Source organism: Euprymna scolopes, chromosome 19 (genome assembly GCF_053919585.1).
Source record: "Euprymna scolopes isolate OS-2025 chromosome 19, ASM5391958v1, whole genome shotgun sequence".
NCBI classification, from domain to species: Eukaryota; Metazoa; Mollusca; class Cephalopoda; order Sepiida; family Sepiolidae; genus Euprymna; species Euprymna scolopes.
This window is the reverse complement of record NC_136500.1, coordinates 104,641,003-104,662,417: the sequence shown is the minus strand read 5'-3', so window position 1 is coordinate 104,662,417 and position 21,415 is coordinate 104,641,003. Positions and strand designations below refer to the sequence as shown.

General features: G+C 33.6%; 1 protein-coding gene across 4 annotated transcripts in view; it reads right to left on the bottom strand.

Annotated features, from left to right (window-relative positions):
• The window catches only part of LOC145239866 (tubby-related protein 4-like), a 647,302-nt gene that overhangs the window by 269,696 nt on the left and 356,191 nt on the right, over window positions 1-21,415 (bottom strand). For all 4 annotated transcript variants that reach the window (XM_080103438.1, XM_080103439.1, XM_080103435.1 and 1 more), the window contains exon 6: window positions 21,078-21,220. In XM_080103438.1, coding sequence (XP_079959564.1) covers window positions 21,078-21,220 — 143 coding nt within the window. The remainder of the gene's footprint in view (window positions 1-21,077; window positions 21,221-21,415) is intronic.

Genomic DNA, 21,415 nt, shown 5'->3' with positions numbered 1-21,415 from the left:
GAAAGCGCTATACAATATAAGCAAATAGTGTAGGTGAAAAATTATTTGGAAGAAAGTATGAAAAGAAACAGATATGCATTAACGACAAGTTAATATAATCGAACAAAAAGGACTCCTTGGCATTTCCTGGAAGATAGAGTTGGTTGTGTTTGACAATCTGTCAATCTCTAAAGGATCATTTAAGAGCAGAAACTTTTTTAAAACCTATTTAATCTTAAAAAATAATTTATAGGAGAATTCTATTCAAAACAATATTTTATCTTCATTATTTTGCTGTTGCTATCCAAGTAAAATGCTATCACTCTCTTGAAAAATTTAATTTCCAAAGTAAAATATCACTTTTTTAAAAATGTTGTTTTCCAAAGTAAATTTTTTAAAGTCAGGAAATCAGTATCTTCACACAGGGAAGTAGGGAAGAAAGAAAAAGCAGGTGGACGATTTTTGTTTTTGACTTTGTAGAACATGATTGAGTTTTATAAATAGAAAAAAAAAACTTTAATGTACAGTACATTTGAGCTAGGAAGCCAATATTTTCAGACATCATGATCTGGTAGCACCAGGGAATTATGTGGAGACAACACCAAGTCCTCAAAAAATGTGTTTTTAGATGTATTTTGTTAAATATAACAAGATGAATACAAGATGATTTTATTGCTGAAAGTTTGAATTAAAAAATTCAATGTTAGCTGCAAATTGTGAAGAAAAAAATGGCGTAAATGATGGAATGCAGAATGAAAATATTCAAGCTCTACAGATTAAATAAATTTAGTTTGAAATTGCTGGAAGGTTACTAACTACACAAAATAGCAACTGAAGAAGACAGAAGAATAGAGCAGCCAAAACGTTGTGAATATAACAATGATGATGATGATGATGATGATGATGATGATGATGATGATGATGATAAGTAAATACTTCATGCAAATATTTACATGTTTTAAAATTAAAAAGTATGAAGAAGAAAGATGGGGAATAAAGAAAGTTATATGGGAATAGGCAGATAAGGGAAATAGTTTGTTGGATTGTTTTGGAGGGAAGTATATGCTGAAACATGATCACCTATTGTTGAAATTGATGCATTGCATATAATTAATTGAACACAAATTGCAATTTTATGGAGGAGGAATTCGGATGTTCATACCTTTTGGAATGTTATTAGAATGTAAATGGAACTCAAGCAATTTCATGGGGTAGGGGGGATATGTATTTAAAGATTATTAGGCAGTAAAAGACTGAAGATAGTATTGAAAATGTGTTTACATATTATGGTGGTGGCCATGATGAAGAATTAAATCAGTAAAGCATAAAAAGTAATGGAATATGAAACAAAAAATGTTGAAAAGAACTGAGCAAATACAAAACGGTGGGGTGAGATTAAAGAAGAGAGAAAAGCCATAAAAAGTGTGTTGGGGGGAGGGGAGAAATGGAGGCAAAAATGGAAAAGTAAACATGGAACCAATAAAAATAGAATATGTGTCAAGAAGACAAGAAAATTTTCAGATTTACAAAAAAAGATATTTAAACCAAATCAAATAAAGAATTCAAAGTTATCAAAAAAAAAGATGAAAAAAGAAATAAGAATCAACAAATAATAAACTAATAAATAAATATATTTTCCTCTTCTTCTTTACTTTGAGTTCATTTAAATTTAAAATGTTCATGAAGAAAATCACATTACAATCCATTGATGTATTGGATATCAACATAATTTGATAAAGACGAGTAGGAAGGTAAAAAAAAAAAACGAGCAAATTTGAAAATACACAAAAGGAATTCCTGCAAAAATGTTTCCAATTTAACGAGAAAGATGAAGAAAACGAAAAAGATGAATTAAAAGAAAAAGATGAAGAAAAAGTGATGATGATGATGATGATGAAACAACACACTTATCTATGGCGATGAAAACAACAAAATAATAATTAAAAAACATAAAAATTAATCTAATATACACAAAATACAGTATCATGTGACAATGTTAGAACATCAAATGAAACACGCACAGACACACATATCTTCTATCTATATATACAACGCAATGTTTGTTTGTTTGTTTGTTTGCGTGTCCTACAATACGTTAACAGAATATTTAAATAAGTTTCAATTAGGGTCCAATTTTTCAAGAGTACCATTGAAATTTTTCTTCCAGCCAACCGTGGGTCACTATGGGCAATTATCAATTGCCTTAATAAAATAACAAAAATAGGTTAGAACTTAAAAAACATTCATTTTAATAAAATCTTTTCTTTGCTTCATAAAACAATAATCAAAATAAAGAATATCTCAAATGGGAATTTGTTTCAATCCGTCATATTCTGTAAAATAGCAGATGACTTCAACAAATTGTAACAAATCCTTTTTTAAAAATTATATTTAAAAGCAAAAATTGTAAACATGTTTGAAACACTTTCACCAGCAATCAGGGGCATCATCTCTTCAAATCTCCCAATCAGTAAAAATCATTGCTTCCTGCACTGATGAATGCGAAAGCATGAAACACTAGTGTCTGTAGGTATAAAATTAATGATTCATAATTATTAGCCCCTTTCAAAAGAAAATTCTTAAAGTTGAGCACTGTCTGGGAAATAAAGATGGTCGGTTAGTCTTGTGCAAGTTCACAATTTGAAGTCGTTTGAAAACTATTGACTGTCTTAACGTTGTGTCAGTATTTGGCATTTTTAGCCGTTAATTTCCTTTTAATTCACATGGAAATTGATATTGGCCTGGAGATAACGTCCTAGGAAATGGAGTCAAAGGTGGCTTTGCAGCTGGGTTCAAATCTCCCGATCAGTAGCAATCATCAGTTTCTGCACTGATGATTACAAAAATGTTCTTCCCTCAAACTGTTAGACTTTGGAATTCCCTTCTGAATATTTGCTTCTGTCCCTGTACTGACATGCAGAAGTTCAAGTGTAATGTGAACAGATATTTAGCTGCTCAAATTTTGTCCCAAACAGTAGCCTCTTGAATCCAATAGGCACTGTGTCTTTTGGGGGGAGGGGGTTGAAAAAGTGATAAAATAATAAAATCAAACATGTGGACATGACTATGACAAAATAAATAATTCCTACATACAGAACAAAGTATATGAAAGTCAAAATAAAAAACAAAACAAAACAGGAAAACAGTAAATGGAGATTCTGTGGACAAAACAGTAAACCACATGATAATGTGCATTTGGCAAACTAGCCCAAAAGCAATACAAAAACTGACATAACTGGGTTTGGGTGGTTGTCCATTGGGAATTATACAAATAAATGCATTTTGAACATTCAAAATATACAAACATTAACTGATGCCAATATGGAAAATGAAATGCATAAAATCGTTGCATGGGTTATGGATATACTTTTATAATATATATATATAATTGATATAAATTAATTCAAGAAAAAAAAACTAACAGTCAACAAAAAGAAATACTTTTTATTTACCTATTTGTTTGACTTTTCTAATTTAAATAATTTTTACGTGTTGATTTTTTATGAAAGTACTATTATTTTAAAATTTAAATAAATCAGGCATTGAATGAAACAATTTAATCTCAATTGCAATAAGTTTTCCTCATCTTGTGAAGCAGACCAATTATTATTATCATTATTTAATATAAGCAAATGTAACGCCTTTTACTACAATAGAGTTTTTGTGAAATAAGAAATGAAAAAAATCAAAAATAGTTTTTATAAGACTTGCAAAATTCTTGGTATTCCTCTACTATAAAATTATGGGTGCTTGTATGTTAAAAATGTTTTGATGTTTGTAAAAATATATCTTAAACCAAATGAGAATGTAATAAGAGATTTTTCTGATCATTAACAATAAAACTTATTTTAAGTCATTGAAAAAATACTTTCTGTATTACAGAAAAATGTCAATGACTCAAAATAAGTCTTTTCGATTTTCCTATGAATTGCTGATGTCAATTCCATATTGCAAAAAGAATGTGAATCAAAGTCAAAATGAAACAAATGAAACTAAACTAGAAATAATGTAGATGCAGCTTTTAAATTTAGTTCTGCGAGACAGAAATTTTTATTTGATGAGTCATCAAAAAATGCCACGAATCCTGCAAAATTCGATCCAATATCCACCTTGTACCCCATTCCATTATAAAGAAAAGGTATTAACCTCATTTTAACCACTATTTTAAATTAACTTGTCCAATTACAAATAAAACTGTTGGTTTGTGAGTTGAGTGTTTTAAAGTTATCATGAAAGGGGTGGGGGGCAAAAACAAAAGAAATTTCAAGAGGTTAATTCAAAGAAATTTTCTATTAAAAAAAACAGAAAGAAGCTAATTCCGCTATACCCCTGATATATTTGCTGGATGAATTTCAACTGTTTATGAAGAAATTAATATGTCTTTGAATTGAATGAATAAGATTTTACCATAATTAAAAAATTTTTTAGATTAGCTATCAGCATCTCTGTAGAAGTTGCCTATCATAATTTATTAAGAGTTAAAGATTTAATGAGGTTCACAAAAGCCACAGTATTTCTCAATGAAGCTGAAGAAAAAGTATGCATGCTCATAAACAAAAGCGTTAATGTTGGTAAATATATATCGTAAATTTTATTTTATTTTTTTATTCACATTTTGTGCACATTTCCGGCATTGAAATTAAAACTTTAAATTCTGTAAATATTGTACACATAGGTTATCTTGATTAAGTGATGCTCACAAATCTACTTTTAATAATGTTAAAAACAAAGGCAAAAAATAAAACTATGTTGTCATCAAATAAACATGTAAATAATCTTGAATCAATAAAAAGTCTCATCAGTGAAAAAAATGAAAATATATTGATTTATTCCTATTGTTATCTGGTGTTGCTTAGAAAGGAATTACAACTTCAGGGAAATAATAAAAGATGTTCAATCTCATTTAATAAAAACTAACATTATAATTGCTGCGAATTATACTGGTTTCTCATATTTAAAAGTTAGCATCCAACCATTAATATTCATTAATATGTGCCTCCTCACAACCATTCAACTATTTGATTAGAAACAAGGATTCTATGCATTAGTGCAAGTAACATTTTATATATATATATATATATATTATAATATATATATATATATATATATATATATATATATATATATATATATATAATTAATGTTACTTGCACTAATGAATAAATGACAAAAGTGCATGATTAAACAATCTAATGTCATAATGTAAATAAACAATTGCAGCTTCCAATTTTCGAATTTTTTAATCATGCCCAAACGCATGTTTTTTTTTTTCTTTTGGTTGATTGATAGTTGATATTTCTTCTAAAAATAGATTCATTGATTGATATAATAATTAAGTGAATGATTTTGTGTTACGAAACACATACTGTCAAGAATTGTAAATGTCAACTGAATTAAAGGAATAAATTGTAAGATGGTCAATATCATGAAATTTGGAATATAGGCTTTTGTCATTTATTCATTATATGCTCTGTAATTACATTGGGCTTCTTAAATAAGGATTGGTATATATAAAAAATGAATATGTTAATAAAGAATTATATATATATATATATATATATATATATATATATATATATATATATATATATATATATATATATATATATACTAGTAATATGACATTAGAAAAATAAGCAAATGTAAAAAAAAAACTGTCATCGGAATGCAATTCATTTGACTTTGCAAAACTCAATCAGGTTCTGCAAAACCAAAAACAAAAATGTTTCTCTACAAAACATCCAAAAAATGACTGGGTTCGGCATTCAATAACCCACAAAGAGTTGATATTCCATAAACTAAAACAACCAAACAAAACACGATGATAAATATTTGAAAATATAAACAATTTGAAGTATATGTTAAAAACCATATTCTTTTACCCAAAATAACTGGATTCGGCATTAAATAACACAAAAAAGTTTATATACCATAAAACACAACCAAACTAAACACCACAAATAAATATTCGAAGATGTAAAGAAATTGAAGCAGAAAATCTTTTCACCAAAATTACCGGATTCAGCATTAAATAATGCAAAAAGGCATAAAACAAAACAAACCAAAATAAATATGCCATATTTCTCCGTTGTGTAATCTTGATATATTCATTAGAAAGATGAATAAGCTTTATGTTTTTCTGCTGCTTTCGTAGTAGTCCATCTGATTCTTATACGACATTAGATCCAAAAGTATCCATAAAAAATTTTAAAAAAAACCTTTGCTAAATTATCCTTAATGGTATATAAGGATTTCATTTGGAAGTAAACTTAGCTCTCTGTCATATAAGATAGATTGAAATTAAAAAAATGTATGAATCAGAAATGATTGTGCCCCTATGTACAGAAAGACAAAACTAATAAATGAACTGTTTATGTATTTCCATTTTTTTCTAATTAATAATAAGTTAATAGTATTTTCTAACAACATTAAAATATCATAGATTTTATTTCAAAAACTGATTTAACATTTACATGTGCAGATTATCTGTTTTTATCACAAATATTATCAAAATTTAAATACAAACAAATGACAACAATTCACATTCCATATCAAAATTTGAGCTCATTTAAATAATGATGAGAATTTAACCCCATTCTACTAAATCCACTACTTTAGTAACGTGAGCTTTACTTTCAGTTTTCGCTAGAGTAGTCAATGTTTTTGATTTTGTGTAAGTATTTTACACTTATTGAAGAATACATCAGTATCTGGAATCTATCATGGCAGCTACTCGAAATGACTATATGTGTGAAACAAGTAAAAGAAAATGGTGAAGAAGACATGTTTTCTCTAAAATATTTTGAAGTAAGATTTTGTTTCAAATATTTCCAAAAAAAATGGAACACACAAAAATGCAATAAATAAAGGCTCTGCATGTTTGAAGTCAGGAAGAAGGTTGGCGAGTTGACCATAAACAGGAAAATATTTGCTACAAAGCAAAAAATTCTTCTTTAAATAATTGTAGGAGAAATTGGATGTTTGAATGGATTGTGATTTCCGCAATGGAAACCAAGTAAAAAAAAAAATGAACAGAAAATCATAATCAAATTCATCAAAAATTCATTCTCATTTTTGTACTAAACCTACCAGAAGAGGAAGTAAATAAACTATATATATAGCTCCACCTAAACATTAGTGTTATATTTCCCTGATGTGGGAGGGAGATCAATACACCCATTGTAGCATAATAGTTTGAAAGCCATTTGTTGCCAAAAAATAACTGTGATGATAGGATTTAATTATCAATAATAAATCAATGATAAATGATGACAGCAAGAATGGCCATTGAGAGAAATGAAGAGTACTGTAAACCTGTAGAGACTTTGCAGCAAAAGAAGGGAAACTAAGACGATATAGATACAAATCTGAACAGTACAAACAAAACATGACATTTGAAAACAATGAAAGCCAATTCTACCAAAGTGAACGGAGGAAAAACAGAAAAAGAATGACCAAACCTGACAGAAAAAAAACTTTACTGGAGTAAGATATGGAGAGAACGACGGGATCACAATAAAAATGCTGAATGGCTGAAAGACATGAAAGAAGAGATGCAACAAATCAAAGAAGAAACAATGAATGAAATTAGCAAGGAAACCCTGAAGAAGACCATAGGAAAAATGGCGAACTGGATAAAACCAGGACACGACAGGATACATGCATACTGATTTAAAAAATTCACAACATTACATGAAAGCCTAGCTCAAAACTTGAGAAGACATATACAAGTAACAAACGTGCCAGATTGGATGACAAAAGAGATATAGAAAAACAGAGAAAGGAGCCGCCTCCAGCAATTATAGGTCGATCACGTGCTTATCCACTATGTGCAAAATATTAACAGCACAACTGAGGGAACAATTCTACCGCTCCCTGAATAACCGTGGACTTCTTCCCGAAGAGCAGAATGGATGCAAAAAAGGAAAACGAGGAACACTTGATCCGCTATATATGGACCAAAAGATCCTAAAAGAGGTAAAAAAAAAAAGGAGAAAGAATCTTGCCATGGTGTAGATCGATAACAGAAAAGCATACGACAGGATCTCCCAAACATGGATAATAGAATGCTTAAAAATATATGAAATACCAAGCAGGATCATCAACATGATGCAATGAAAACATAGAGATTGGAACCGACAGCTGATGGACCACACATAATAGAAATTAACATACAAAAAGGCATCTTCCAAGGAGATTCACTATCATCATTACTGTTCATCATAGCCGTGATGTCCTTGAACAATATACTGAGAAAGTGCCAAGCCGGATACAAGTTCTCTAACAAAGAGAAAAAAATGGATTACCTGATGTACATGGACGATCTGAAACTTTTTGCAAGGACCAAAAAGGAACTAGAGACACCAATAAACACTACCAAGATCTTCAGCCAGGATATCCAAATGGAATTTGGTATGGAAAAGTGTGCACAACTAATTATAAGAAAGGAAAAACTAGAGATGACAGAAAGCATGGAACTACCCAACCAAATGGAGATGAGGACACTAGGGGAACAAGACACTATAAATACTTGCGAGTTCTGGAAGCGGACACCATCCAAGCAACAGAAATGAAAGAGAGAATTGGAAAGGAATACCTCAGGAGGACAAGAAAATTCTGGAAACTAAATTATACAGCAGAAATCTACTAAAAGGTATAAATACATGGGCAGTATCACTAGAAGATACTCTGGATTGTTCATAAGGTGGACTAAAGAAGAACTGAGACAGCTCGATCAGAAGACCAGGAAACTCATGACAATGCACAATGCACTACACCCGAAGGATGATATTGACTGACTATGTGAAAAGGAAAGACGGCGGGAGGGAACTGGTTTGTATAGAAGACTGTGTGAATGACAGCAAAAAAGAACTAGAAAAATACATAAGGCAAAACACTGAAATGATAACTATGGCAGCGAGAGACACTGAAAAAATCAACAAAACAGAAAACAGAGACAGAGAATAAGACAAGAAAAGAAAAATGAGAAGAGAAACAACTAGACGGAAGATTCATAAGGATGACAAAAGATGTGAATAATGGAAACACCTGGACATGGATGCAAACAGGACATGTAAACCAAGAAACTGAATCCCTAATAACTGCAGCACAAGGTAACTCGATAAGAACTAACAACATCAAAGCAAAGATTGACACAACACAAGAAAACAGCAAATGCAGACTTTGTGGACAAAGAGACGAAACGATAAACCATGTAGTAAGTGAATGTAGCAAACTGGCCCAAAAAGAATACAAGAACAGGCACGACCAAGTGGGAAGTTCAGTAAACTGGGAATTGTGCAAACAACTGAGTCTCGAATGTACAGACAAATGGTACAAGTATAAACCAGTAACAGTAATTGAAAACGAGAATCGCAAAACCCAACGGGACATGGACATACAAATGGATAAACCCATCTAAGCAAGGAGACCAGATGTCATAATAATTAACAAGAAAGAAAAGTCCTGCCAAATCGAAGACTTTGCTATTCCAGCTGACCACAGGATAAATATCAAAGAAAAGGAGAAACAGAGCAAATATACAGAGCTTTTAGATGTAGGTAACTTGGACATGGGTAAGACTTTTTATTTTGATTTGAGACCAAAATAATAAATGTTAAGCGGTCAAAATTGGAGTCAAAGTTTTAAAAAATTTACTTCTGCAGGCTCTACGAAAGTACTCAGACAATTTTTGGTCGAAACATTTGAAATCTTACATAAAGTGTATTCACACATAGGGCAAGTATGAACAGTACATAGGGCCTGAGCAAAGCCGGGCTAAACTGCTAGTAATAATAATTATAATAATAATAATAATAATAATAATTAATAGAAATGCTGAATGGTTGAAAGACATGAAAGAAGAGTTACAACAAATAGAAGAAGGAACAGTGAATGAAATCAGCAAGGAAACCCTAAAGAAAACCATAGGAAAAATGGCAAACTGGAGAGCATCAGGGCACGACGGGATACATGCATACTGGTTAAAAAAATTCACAACCTTACACGAAAGGCTAGCTCAAAACCTGAGAAGATGTATACAGAAGCAAGCGTGTCAGATTGGATGACAAAAGGTAGAACCACACTGCTACAGAAGGACACGGAGAAAGGAACCGTCCCTAGCAACTATAGGCCAATCACGTGCTTACCAACTATGTGGAAGATACTGACAGCACAACTGAGGGAACAAATCTACCACACCCTGAATAACAGTGGACTCATCCTCGAGGAGCAGAAATGATGCCAAAAAGGAAAAAGAGGAACACATGACCTGTTATATATAGATCAAAAGATCCTAAAGGAGGTAAAAAGAAGGAGAAAGAATTTAGCCATGGCATGGATCGACTACAAAAAAGCGTACAACAGGAACCCCCAAGCATGGATAATAGAATGCCTAAAAAATGTATAAAATACCAAGCGGGATCACCAACGTAATAGAAAATGCAATGAAAACATGGATAATAGAACGCCTGAAAATGTATAAAATACCAGGCAAGATTATCAATTTGGTTGAAAATACCAAAAGAACACGAAAACTTGGACTGACAGCTGATTGACATTGCATAATTGAGATTAAAATAGAAAGGGGTATTTTCCAAGGAGATTCTCTATCTCCACTGCTATTCATCATATGATGGCCCTTCACACTATACTAAGAAAGTGCTAAGCTGGATACAAGTTCACTAATACAGATGAAAGAATGAATTACCTAATGTACACAGATGACCTGAAACTTTTTGCAACAATCAAAAAGAAACTAGATACATTAATACAAAATCTTCAGCCAGGATATCCGAATGGAATTTGGTATGGAAAAGTGCCCACTGCTAGTTATAAGAAAGGGAAAACTGGAGACAATAGAAGGCATAGAACTGCCTAACCAAGCAGAGATGAGGTCATTAAGTGAACATGATACAAATATTTAGGAGTTTTGGAAGCAGACACCATCAAAGCAACAGAAATGAAAGAGAAAATTGGAAATGAATACTTCAGAAGAATAAGAAAATTTTTAGAAACTAAACTATGAAAAATAGGAAGAGAAACAGTTACATGAACGATTCATAAAGATGACAAAAGATGAGATGAACAAAAACAGTTGGACCTTTGGACATGGCTATGAAAAAGAAACCTAACAGAGAAACTGTATCCCTTATAACAGCCACCCAAGATAAGCAATTAGAACCAATCACATCAAAGCAAAGATTGGCAACAAACAAGAAAACGGCAAATGCAGAGTCTGTGGACAAAGAGACGAAACAATATACCACATAATAAGTGAATGCAACAAACTAGCCCAAAAAGAATTTAAGAATAAACACGATCAAGTAAGGAAGGCAATATGCTGGCAGTACGCTGAGAATTATGCAAAAAACTGCATCTTATACACACAGACAAATAGTACATGCACAAACGAGTAGCAGGACTTGAAAATGAAAGTTACAAAATCCTATGGGTTTTAGAACAAGATAAACCCATCCAAGCAAGAAGGCCAGATGTCATAATAGTTAACAAGAAGGAAAAGTCTATGGAAAATAATAATGAAAATGGATGAAATATTAAGGAAAACCCTTGAATGTAGAGACTCATATACATGAACTACAGACACTAGTCGGATATATAGAAACTGCTACAAATTAAAATGCAAAGAAACACCACATAGAATCATGAAACTGAAAAAGTAAGTTACCCCCACCTCAAAAAAAAAAGGTGCCAATATCGACCCATACCAAATGGCCAAGGAAGGTCAAGGGGGAAATTGAATAAAAAGAACAAAAATTTGAAAAAAATAAAGATTGAGGAGAGAAAGCACTAGCTAGATTTCCACTGGATGAGTATGAGGAGCATTGGGACCCTAGCAAGGCATATTGCTACTCAAATTCCAGTGAAGACCAATGGTCGCTATCAATGAGAAATCAATGGTTAACAGCTGTTGTGACAGTGAAAATTAATTTGCAAAAGTTATCGAAACAGGTGAACCTAGAAATCTGGGGGAGACTTGTTGTCATTCAGACTCCAAGTAACACCACAAGTTGTTCTCAAAGAGAAATCTTTGATGGCCTGTGTGAAAACTCCTAGTGAGTAATAATAATAATAATAATGATGATGATGATTATGATGATGATGATGATGATGATAATAATAATAATAATAATAATAATAATAATCAAGGATCGATAAAACACAAGAAAACCGCAAATGCAGACTCTGGGGACAAAGAGATGAAACGATAAACCATATAGTAAGTGAATGTAACAAACTGACAGGAATACAAAAACAGGCATGACCAAGTGGGGAGGGCGGTGCACTGGAAATTGTGCAAACGGCTGCATTTTGAACATACAGATAAATGGTACAAGCATAAACCCGCAACAGCACTCAAAAACGAGAACCACAAAATCCTATGGGACATGGACATACAGACGGACAAACCCATTCAAGCAAGAAGACCAGATGTCATAATAATTAACAAGAAAGAGAAATCCTGTCAAATCATAGACTTTGCTGTCCCAGCTGACCACAGGGTGAGTATGAAAAAAAGGGGAAACAAAGCAAATACACAGAACTAGCCAGAGAATTAAAAAGGGATTTGGATGATGAAGAAAATCAAAATAGTACCGATCATAGTAGGAGCACTAGGAACAATCCCGAAAAACCTGGAAAAAAGAATGGCAGAAATTAGAATCAGAGGAATGGCTGCAAAAATACAACGCCTAACGATAAGGAAAGCGGCTGAAATATTAAGGAAAACCCTTGAATCCGGAGAATAACACAAGACAATATAATGAAGAAGCATTACAGGAAATGAAGAACGCCGAAGCTGCAGATCTACATGCTCTACACCCCTATCATGCATCCCTCCATTGTTTCACCACTGTTCCTCCCAATAGAAAAGTGATTGATACCACAGAGCCGAGAAGGTTCAAGGAGGATGGAAAGACTGAGGACGGAACACTGGCCAGACCTCCGCTGGACAAGTGTGAAGAGAACTGGGATCTTGGGGAGGCTTAGTGCCACTCAAATTCCAGTATAAACCAATGGCCACTGCCAGCAAGAAATTAATGGTAAGAGGCTGTTGCGATGATGCAAATTAATTTGCAAATGCTATCGAAGGAGGAGGAGAGAGCTGGACGTCTGGGGAGGCTTGTTGTCACTCAGCTTCCAGAGAACACCACAGGTCTCCAATCAGATCATTTGCTGACTTATGTGAAAGCTCCATGTGAGCCAATAATAATAATGATAATGATAATAATAGAACTTGAAAATCAAAGTCACAAAATCCTACAGGACACGAATATACAAACAGATAAATCGATTCAAGTCATAATAGTTAATAAGAAGGAAAAATCCTGCCAGATCATACATTTCACCATTCTAGCAGGCTACAGTGCGAATATCAAGGAAACGGAGAAGTAAAGTAAATACACGGAACTGGCCCAAGAGCTGAAAGGGATCTGGAAGATGAAGAAAGTCAAGAGAACATCCATAATAGTAGGTGCACTAGGAACAATCCTGACAAACTTTGAAAAAAGGAATGGGAGAGATTGGAATCAGGGGAATGGCTGAGAAGATACAATTGATAACAATAATGAAAACGGATGACGTATTAAATAGAGAGACTAATACACATTTGCTACAAACGCCATATAGAAACTGTAAGAGAAGTACAACAAAAAGATAGAACAACACCGCATGGAATCAAGAAAAACTGAAGCCGTATAATTGTAAGTTTACTCTCCCCCTCCAAAACAAAAATTGAAGTGTCAGCATCAACTGGCACCACACAAAATAATCGTGAAGGGTCAAGGAAGATGGAAAGACTGGGAAGAGAAAGCACTAAACAGACCTCCACTGGATGTGCAAAGAGGACCAGTATCTTAGGGGAGGCTTTTTGCCACACAAATTCCACTGAAGGCCAAAGTTTGGTACCAGTGGGGAATTGCTGGTAAACAGGTATTGTGATAATGCGCATTTATTTCTAAAGGTTATCAAAAGAGGTGGGGAATACTGGAAATCTGAGGAGACTTGTTGTCACCTGGACTTCAGGCAACGCCACAAGTTGTTGACAGAGAAATCTTTAATGATGGACTTTGTGGAAACTCTAGTGGTGGTGATGGTGGTGGTGGTGATCGTGATGATTATTATTATTATTATTATTATTATTATTATAAGTCATAGACCTGTTCATCATTCCAAGGGAAAAAAGTCATGGACCTGTTCATCATTCCAAGGGAAAAATTTCCTAGACAACTTTGTAGCATGCATGGCACAGAAACCCAGGAATTTGCACTTCAATTTAGGAGAATGGACAATATAAACTCGGCAGTAATCTCCAATAGGCATCAAGTCTGCTTTTGAATGTGCTTACCGTTTGTGCTTGTACAACTGCATCTGTTAGATCATTCCATGTGTTGACAACCCTCTGTGAGAAGGTCCCTTTGCGGACATCTAGCCTACAGTGTTTTTTTTACGATTTTGAGGCTGTTGCCCCTGGTTGCACTGTTTTGGATGATCTGAAAAGATGGCTTTCTTGTATCATAGATCCCATGAATGTACTTGTAGAGATCGATCATGTCACCACGATTTCTCCGATGCTCAAGAGTGGGCAGTCTCAGAGTTCTCAATCTTTCAGAATATGGCTTGTCCTTCAGTGATGCCAGCAGCTTGGTTGCTCGGCGCTGTACGTCTTCCAGATCACTGCGTAAAGTCTTATGGTGTGGCTGCCAGACAGAGTGGCAATACTCCAAGATAGGCTCTTGCAGAGTTGCACAAAGACTGTATTCAAGAGGAAGTCAAAAATGCGGCAAATGATCCCGACAGCTTTATTTGCTTTTGCGATGGATTTAGCTACATGTTCCTTGGAACTCAGTTTGTTGTCGATGTAGACGCCTAGGCCTTTCTCATGATCATGCTCTTCCAGTGTTATCACTCCAAGCGAGTTGTCTTTCAATGTGTATTTAGCCTCTGATCTCCTGCTCCCTAGTTTCAGGACACTGCATTTCTGTTGGTGAAAATGGAGCAACCAGCCCTGTGACCAGTTCTGCAAGTTATCTAGGTCAACCTGTAGGCTGTCTGCGGCTCCTGGGATGTCACTACGTGTGAACAACTTTGTGTCATCTGCAAACAGCTTCATTTCATTTTGCCAGAGTTTAGGTAGGTCGTTTATGCTTGATTTTGCTCCGTTTACTACTGAATGCAGTTGAGGACTTTGCCCTGGATGCCATATGACTCAATCTTTGTCAGGAGGCGACGGTGAGGCATGGAATCGAAAGCCTTCTTGAAGTCCATGTAGACGATGTTGATACTTCCTCCTGCATCGAGAGTTTCTGTCCAGGTATCCATACCATCCAGAAGCTGAGTAGTACAGGACCTTCCCTGTACAAAGCCATGTTGCTCTGTGCTAATAAGGTGGTTTTCCCTTAAATGCCTTATAACTTCTTCCCTGACAAGTTTTTCCATCACCTTACAGAGTATGCATGTGAGACTAATTGGTCTGTAGTTACTCGCTTGTAGTCAGCTTCCCTTCTTTAAGACGGGGTAGACTGTTGCCTTTCTCCAGTCCTGTGGTACTTGTCCCTCTAGCAGAGATTTATGGAAAAGCAGTGATACTGGGTGTGCCAAGGTATCAGCAGCTTTTGAAAGAACAAGAGGGTTGTTGGTCTGTAAGTTCTTGAATAGTTTCTGGACTTTTTCCTCAGAGATTTAGAATGTTTCTAAAGGTACGTTATACTCAGTAGGTGGTGGGTCGGGTAGCGGACCATCATCTTCAAACATGAGACTTATAAATATCTAAGCATTCTTGAATTGAACAATAGAGATGAAAATATGGTTTCTTTTTTTTACCTAAGAAGAAAAAGAAAAAAAATCCACAATACAAAGTTATATAGACTTAATGGAATAACTACTTGGGCAGTATCCTTAGTAGGATACTCCGGACCTTTTATAAATTGAACAAAAAAGAAGTTTTTGCTAGAACCAAAAATCTAATGACTATACATAAGACACATGTATATATGTATATATCTATGTAACAGAATTAAGAGTTGCATGTAGGTATATATATATATATATATATATATATATATATACCTACATGCAATTATCTTTTTTAAATAGTATATATATATATATATATATGTATATATATATATATATATATATATTATAAAACTCAAATGACCTTGTAATGATGTACGAAGAGCGTGCAATAAGTAATGCCCCTGACCCACTTCCAGTTGTCTGATCTAGCTGAAATTTTGCATGTGCAATGAATTATATCTCTACAGGTTATGTGGCAAATTACAGCTCTGAACTAATTGTGCTTTCTGTTTTACAGGTGTTTGAACTGAGTCAGGTGTGAAATGGAGCCTGTTGAATGTTGAACAGTGATCCGGTTTTTGTATTTGAAAGGACGCACACCACAGGAGACTTTTGATGAAATGAAAGAAACTTATGGTGATAATGCCCCATCATATGACCTTGTAAAACGCTGGCATCGTGAATTCAAACATGGTCGGAAGTCTGTGGAAACAGATCCCAGACCTGGTCGCCCCACCCTTCTGCCATTGATGAGGCTGCCATTTTGGAAGATCGGCGCATTACTATTCGCCAAATAGCCCAAGATGTCAAGATTAGTACAGGGTCTGTGGAAACTATCATTCATGACCATTTACATATGTATAAGGTGTCTGCCAGATGGATTCCCAGGTTGCTCACACCATTCCAGAAGCGAGAATGTGTTGAGTGCTCGAGAATGAAGTTGAAGATGTGCCAAGAAGATGAGTCAAAGTTTTTCAAAAGACTGATTACACAGGATGAAACCTGGCTCCATCACTATGATCCAGAGACCAAAGCCCAATCAATGCAATGGCAGCACTTGGACTCACCACCTCCATAGTCTTCTGGGACCAGGACGGAGTAGTGATGACATTTCCTGACAAAGGGTACTACAATTACAGGAGCCTATTATGCTTCACTTTTGAGGAAATTAAGGGAAGCTATCAAAATCAAGAAGCGGGGCAAGATCAGCAAAGATACCCTTCTCCTGCAGGACAACGCTCCAGTCCACAACTCGCATATTGCCAGATCAGAAGCACGGGCATGTGGTTATGGAATCCTACCTCATCCTCCCTACTTTCCTGACCTTGCACCATCTGACTTTCACCTCTACCCAGCCATGAAGATGTTTTTGAAAGGAAAGCATTTCCCAGATGATGCAGCCTTGATTTCTGAAGTCACGTCGTGGTTGGAGGACCAACCTGGGGTGTTCTACAAAAACGGTCTCCAGAGCTGCATCAAACGATGGGAGAAATGCATAACTCTGGGTGGTTCCTATGTAGAGAAAAACTAATAACTGTGCCAAGTTTCGTTGCTCTACTGCTTTGGGAAGTGGGTCAGGGGCATTACTTATTGCACGCCCATCGTATGTAACCCACTTTCCAGTTTACGACATCTGGTAGCGCATGCGCGCATGACCTGCGCACTGAAATATTAACGTTATTATTTCGAAATTATTATTTAACATGGGAAGAGTGGGGGGTTAAAATAACTTAAATGTAATACAGAAATGAACGATGTAAAAAAAAAAGTAGATATATCAAAATTTGAATTTAACTATAATAAGTATTATGGTATCTGTTCAGTGCACATTTACCTATAGGTATGGCCAACCACTTATAATTCAATAACTGTAATCTTTTTTTTTTTTCAAAAATAAGCAATTATAATAGACAGAACGACTCATAGAAATCTATCTATAATCTTTTTTTCAGTTTAATATACTTTCATAGAAATGTTTCTGTTATGTCAAAAAAAAAAAACCTATTTTCTTTACGTCACAAGTGTCACACTCATACATGAATTCCATAGCTAATACAACATACTGACCCAACGGGTCACGGGTAGTCTAGTATATATATAAAATTTAGGAATTTAAAATTTGTGATTTGAAAAAGTTAACTTTGAAACATAGAAATTTTATTGTATGCAAGACAAAGCCTACAGCATAGTAAAATATATTTCCTTGAGCCTTTTTGATGTTTATATATCTTCTCGGAGGAAAAATATTGTTACAGGAAAAAGTGTTGTCCCTTTCCATGTAAATAAGAACATTAGATAAGTGAAAATGAGATTAGGTTAAGCCGAGACTTGAACCTTGTAAGCGAGGTTAAGAAATAGGATGTTAGAAATCGGAATGTTAAAATGGTCTGTTGTTAAATTCTATTATAAAATAGTTGGATATTGTTTATATTGTAAAAAGAATTGATTGTTCATTCTTTTACAAAACTGAATATTAAAAATGTCAGCTAAAAAGAATGAACAATACAAATTAAAAATACATCGTTAAAAAAATAGGTCAGTTGAGAATTCTTTGTTGCCAAAAATGTGTTTGGAAAAACATGTACATAGCCACGTGAGTCGGTCACGTTTTAGAAACGTACTTCTGACGTCATAGCAAAAGGGGGATTCTCAATATAGGAACTAGAGTTAGTCAGATCAGGGCAGTTGAGGCAGAACAGTCAGCTGTCGGTTGGAGAGAGTTGATCAGCCAAGAGTTGACATGGTCAGAGGCGGGTCCCCTTAGAGGCGAAGGAGTAGAAGGTTAACCACGTAGAACAAATGTGAATTCCTGACGTCATCAGCATTCAAACGGTTTAATGGATAAAGAATCATCTTTGTGTTTTTGTAAAACTGTTGTCATGTGTCATCATTCAACAACCAAAAGGTAATGTGTTAAACATCTTATTATGAACATTATGTAACCCTTCCAAGAAATGTATCTCTCATCCTCTCTATATGTGTTATAAGAAATATAAGAACTGTGCATCTATCACCCGATATATATATATATATCGTATATATATGAAGTCCCAAGCATCCTCAGACCTGTATAAATGCCTCTTTCTCTCTCATTATCACTATCGTTATATCCATTATATGTATTGGCCCAATATGAACCCCTCGCCATTCTTAATATGAAACCCCCACTATTCAACAATATTAGCAAATATTATAAAAGGTTTGCACGTAATTTTCTAAAGGTAATATACATAGAAATTTAAATGAAGTATTTTTTAAGTTTTTAAATCATTTTAGCTACGTAGAATAAGTGAAATTGGATATTGATGCAGCAAAAAAAAAAAAGGATATTGAACTTCAAATCGAAATTGCATGCTAAATCCTGTAATAGAAGTTCTTGGTATTCGGCAGGTAAAAAGATCCAACGCATATTGTAATAAATCCAAGGAAGCTGGTAACAATCCAATATATACATATTGCCACAGTTTTTCTTTAGTTTGATTGGATATTCGGCAAATATTTGATTATATCGATCCAGTAAAAAAATTTTTTCATATATCAGTTTCAAAATTCAGTTCAAGTTTTCAATCAATTTGTGAATAAAAACCAAAAGATATCCGGAGACAGGCAAATAAAATTAAATGAAAATGAAAATAATTAAATAAAAGAATTGCTTATCAAACCAAAGCAAAATAGTCTTTAAAAATCAGATGCAGTTTTTGTTATCAAGATTATATTTGTAAGTCAGCACAAGTGAAAATGTTATAATATTACTAAAATCGCAAAATTAAAATTCTATCTTCTAAAAATAAGGAAGTGGTAGGACAATTTAACTTGAAGAGAGGGTGGAAGAGAAAGAAAAATAAAATAAAATAAAGAGAGATTGAGAGCGTCTATATGTCTAAACAGGATTTTACACGATTTAAAAAATGGGTCAAGGTTCAAACTAAGAGTTAAAAGGCTGGAAAGAAAAGAAAAGAAAAATAAAGAAAAAGCCTAGTAATGTTAAAACAAAAAAAAATAAAAGCCCTACTTCTGTTTGCTTGCTCCAAACATATAATGCTGAAATTTATATTTCTCATATATAAAGTAATATCCAACGTATATACGTAATGATAATAATATTTAATTGAAAAGCATAAAACACTAGATACTACATTATTTTTCAATGTAATCACTATTGGTGGAGACGACCATCTCAAAATGAGCATGAAATAAATCACATGTCTTGCTTTATAGTGGTGACTGGTGAACACCTCCAGAGAGTTCAACGGTTTTGTGGGTATGCTTGTTGGTCATCAGAAAAAAGTTAGTCAAAAGAGTTGCGGTTGGGTGACAAGAAGAACGGCTACAAGTCTGGTGACTAGGGGTAAATGGTTGTCATAACCTTGTGTGCAGGTGTGGTGATTTTGTTCATCCAGGGTTTTTGAACATTCCTCAAACTCCTAGTAGATCTTAGCAATGACTCTCAGTGTTGGCTTTTGTTGTAACACTTATATATATATATATATATATATATATATATATATATATATATACTCTTTTGTGTTATTTACAATAGATTCGGTATTTCAAAATGTTAGCTTATCTATGAAGAAATATTAACAACAGGTTATTCGTTGTTTTACCACGTCATTATTTTAAGTTTTCAAAATTTTATATCATGTTTTGTCTATAAGTGAAATATTCATATTTGATCACTATTTCATGTGCTGGCAGCTCTTTCTTTCTATTAGATTTTTTTCTTTCATTTTCCTTATTCATTTTTCTTCTAGAAAACTAAGGCTCATTCATACATTTCACGCCAAGTTTAAAAGTGTTTCTTTCGCTATATACGATAGTAAATGATAATATTTACTTCTTTTTTAGTTTCCATATTTTTATAACATTATTGAATGCTCATATCTTTCATTTTTGAAGTTTATTAGAGATTCTACAGTCACGACTCTTAAGTCATATAATTTTGCTAAATTCACCAATTAACTATTTCTCTCACAGACAAATCTATTTTAGCTGAGTTGTTAGAAAATATACTGGGTAACCTGAAATCAAAATTCATTCTTATCATCCTATGAACGAACAATTACTACCAAGTAAACATCTATTATAAATCTTAAACCATATTTGTGATACAGTTTTTGGAATATAGTGAAAATATGAGTAACATCAAAGAAAAGATTAGTAGGATATATAAAAAAAAATGAAGATAAAAAATTTCAAGTACATTCACACTCTCTGATATGAGGACATTTAAAACTGATTGAAGCAGATATTACAATGTGAAATCTGACATGGAGTCTTACCTGAGAGGGTACTACTACACGATGTAAGAGTTTGCCATCTTTGCTGTAAAAATGCAGCTCATTTCTGCAGTACAAATTTGGTAGTCTAACAAAGCCAGCTACTGCCAAATATTCACCACAATTTGACCAATCCATTTTGACCCCTAGAAAAAAAAAACGATTAAAAAGTTAAAATTAAATCTTAAATGAAAATCTTAAAAGAGAAGTGTTGAAAAATATGTTTAAAACATATCATGAAAATGAAAGGAAATTTGTGAGAATCAAATCTTGTAATTGAAATTGAAAACAAATGAGCTAAAAAATGAAGATTGGGTAACCCATCCACTACCATTATTTAA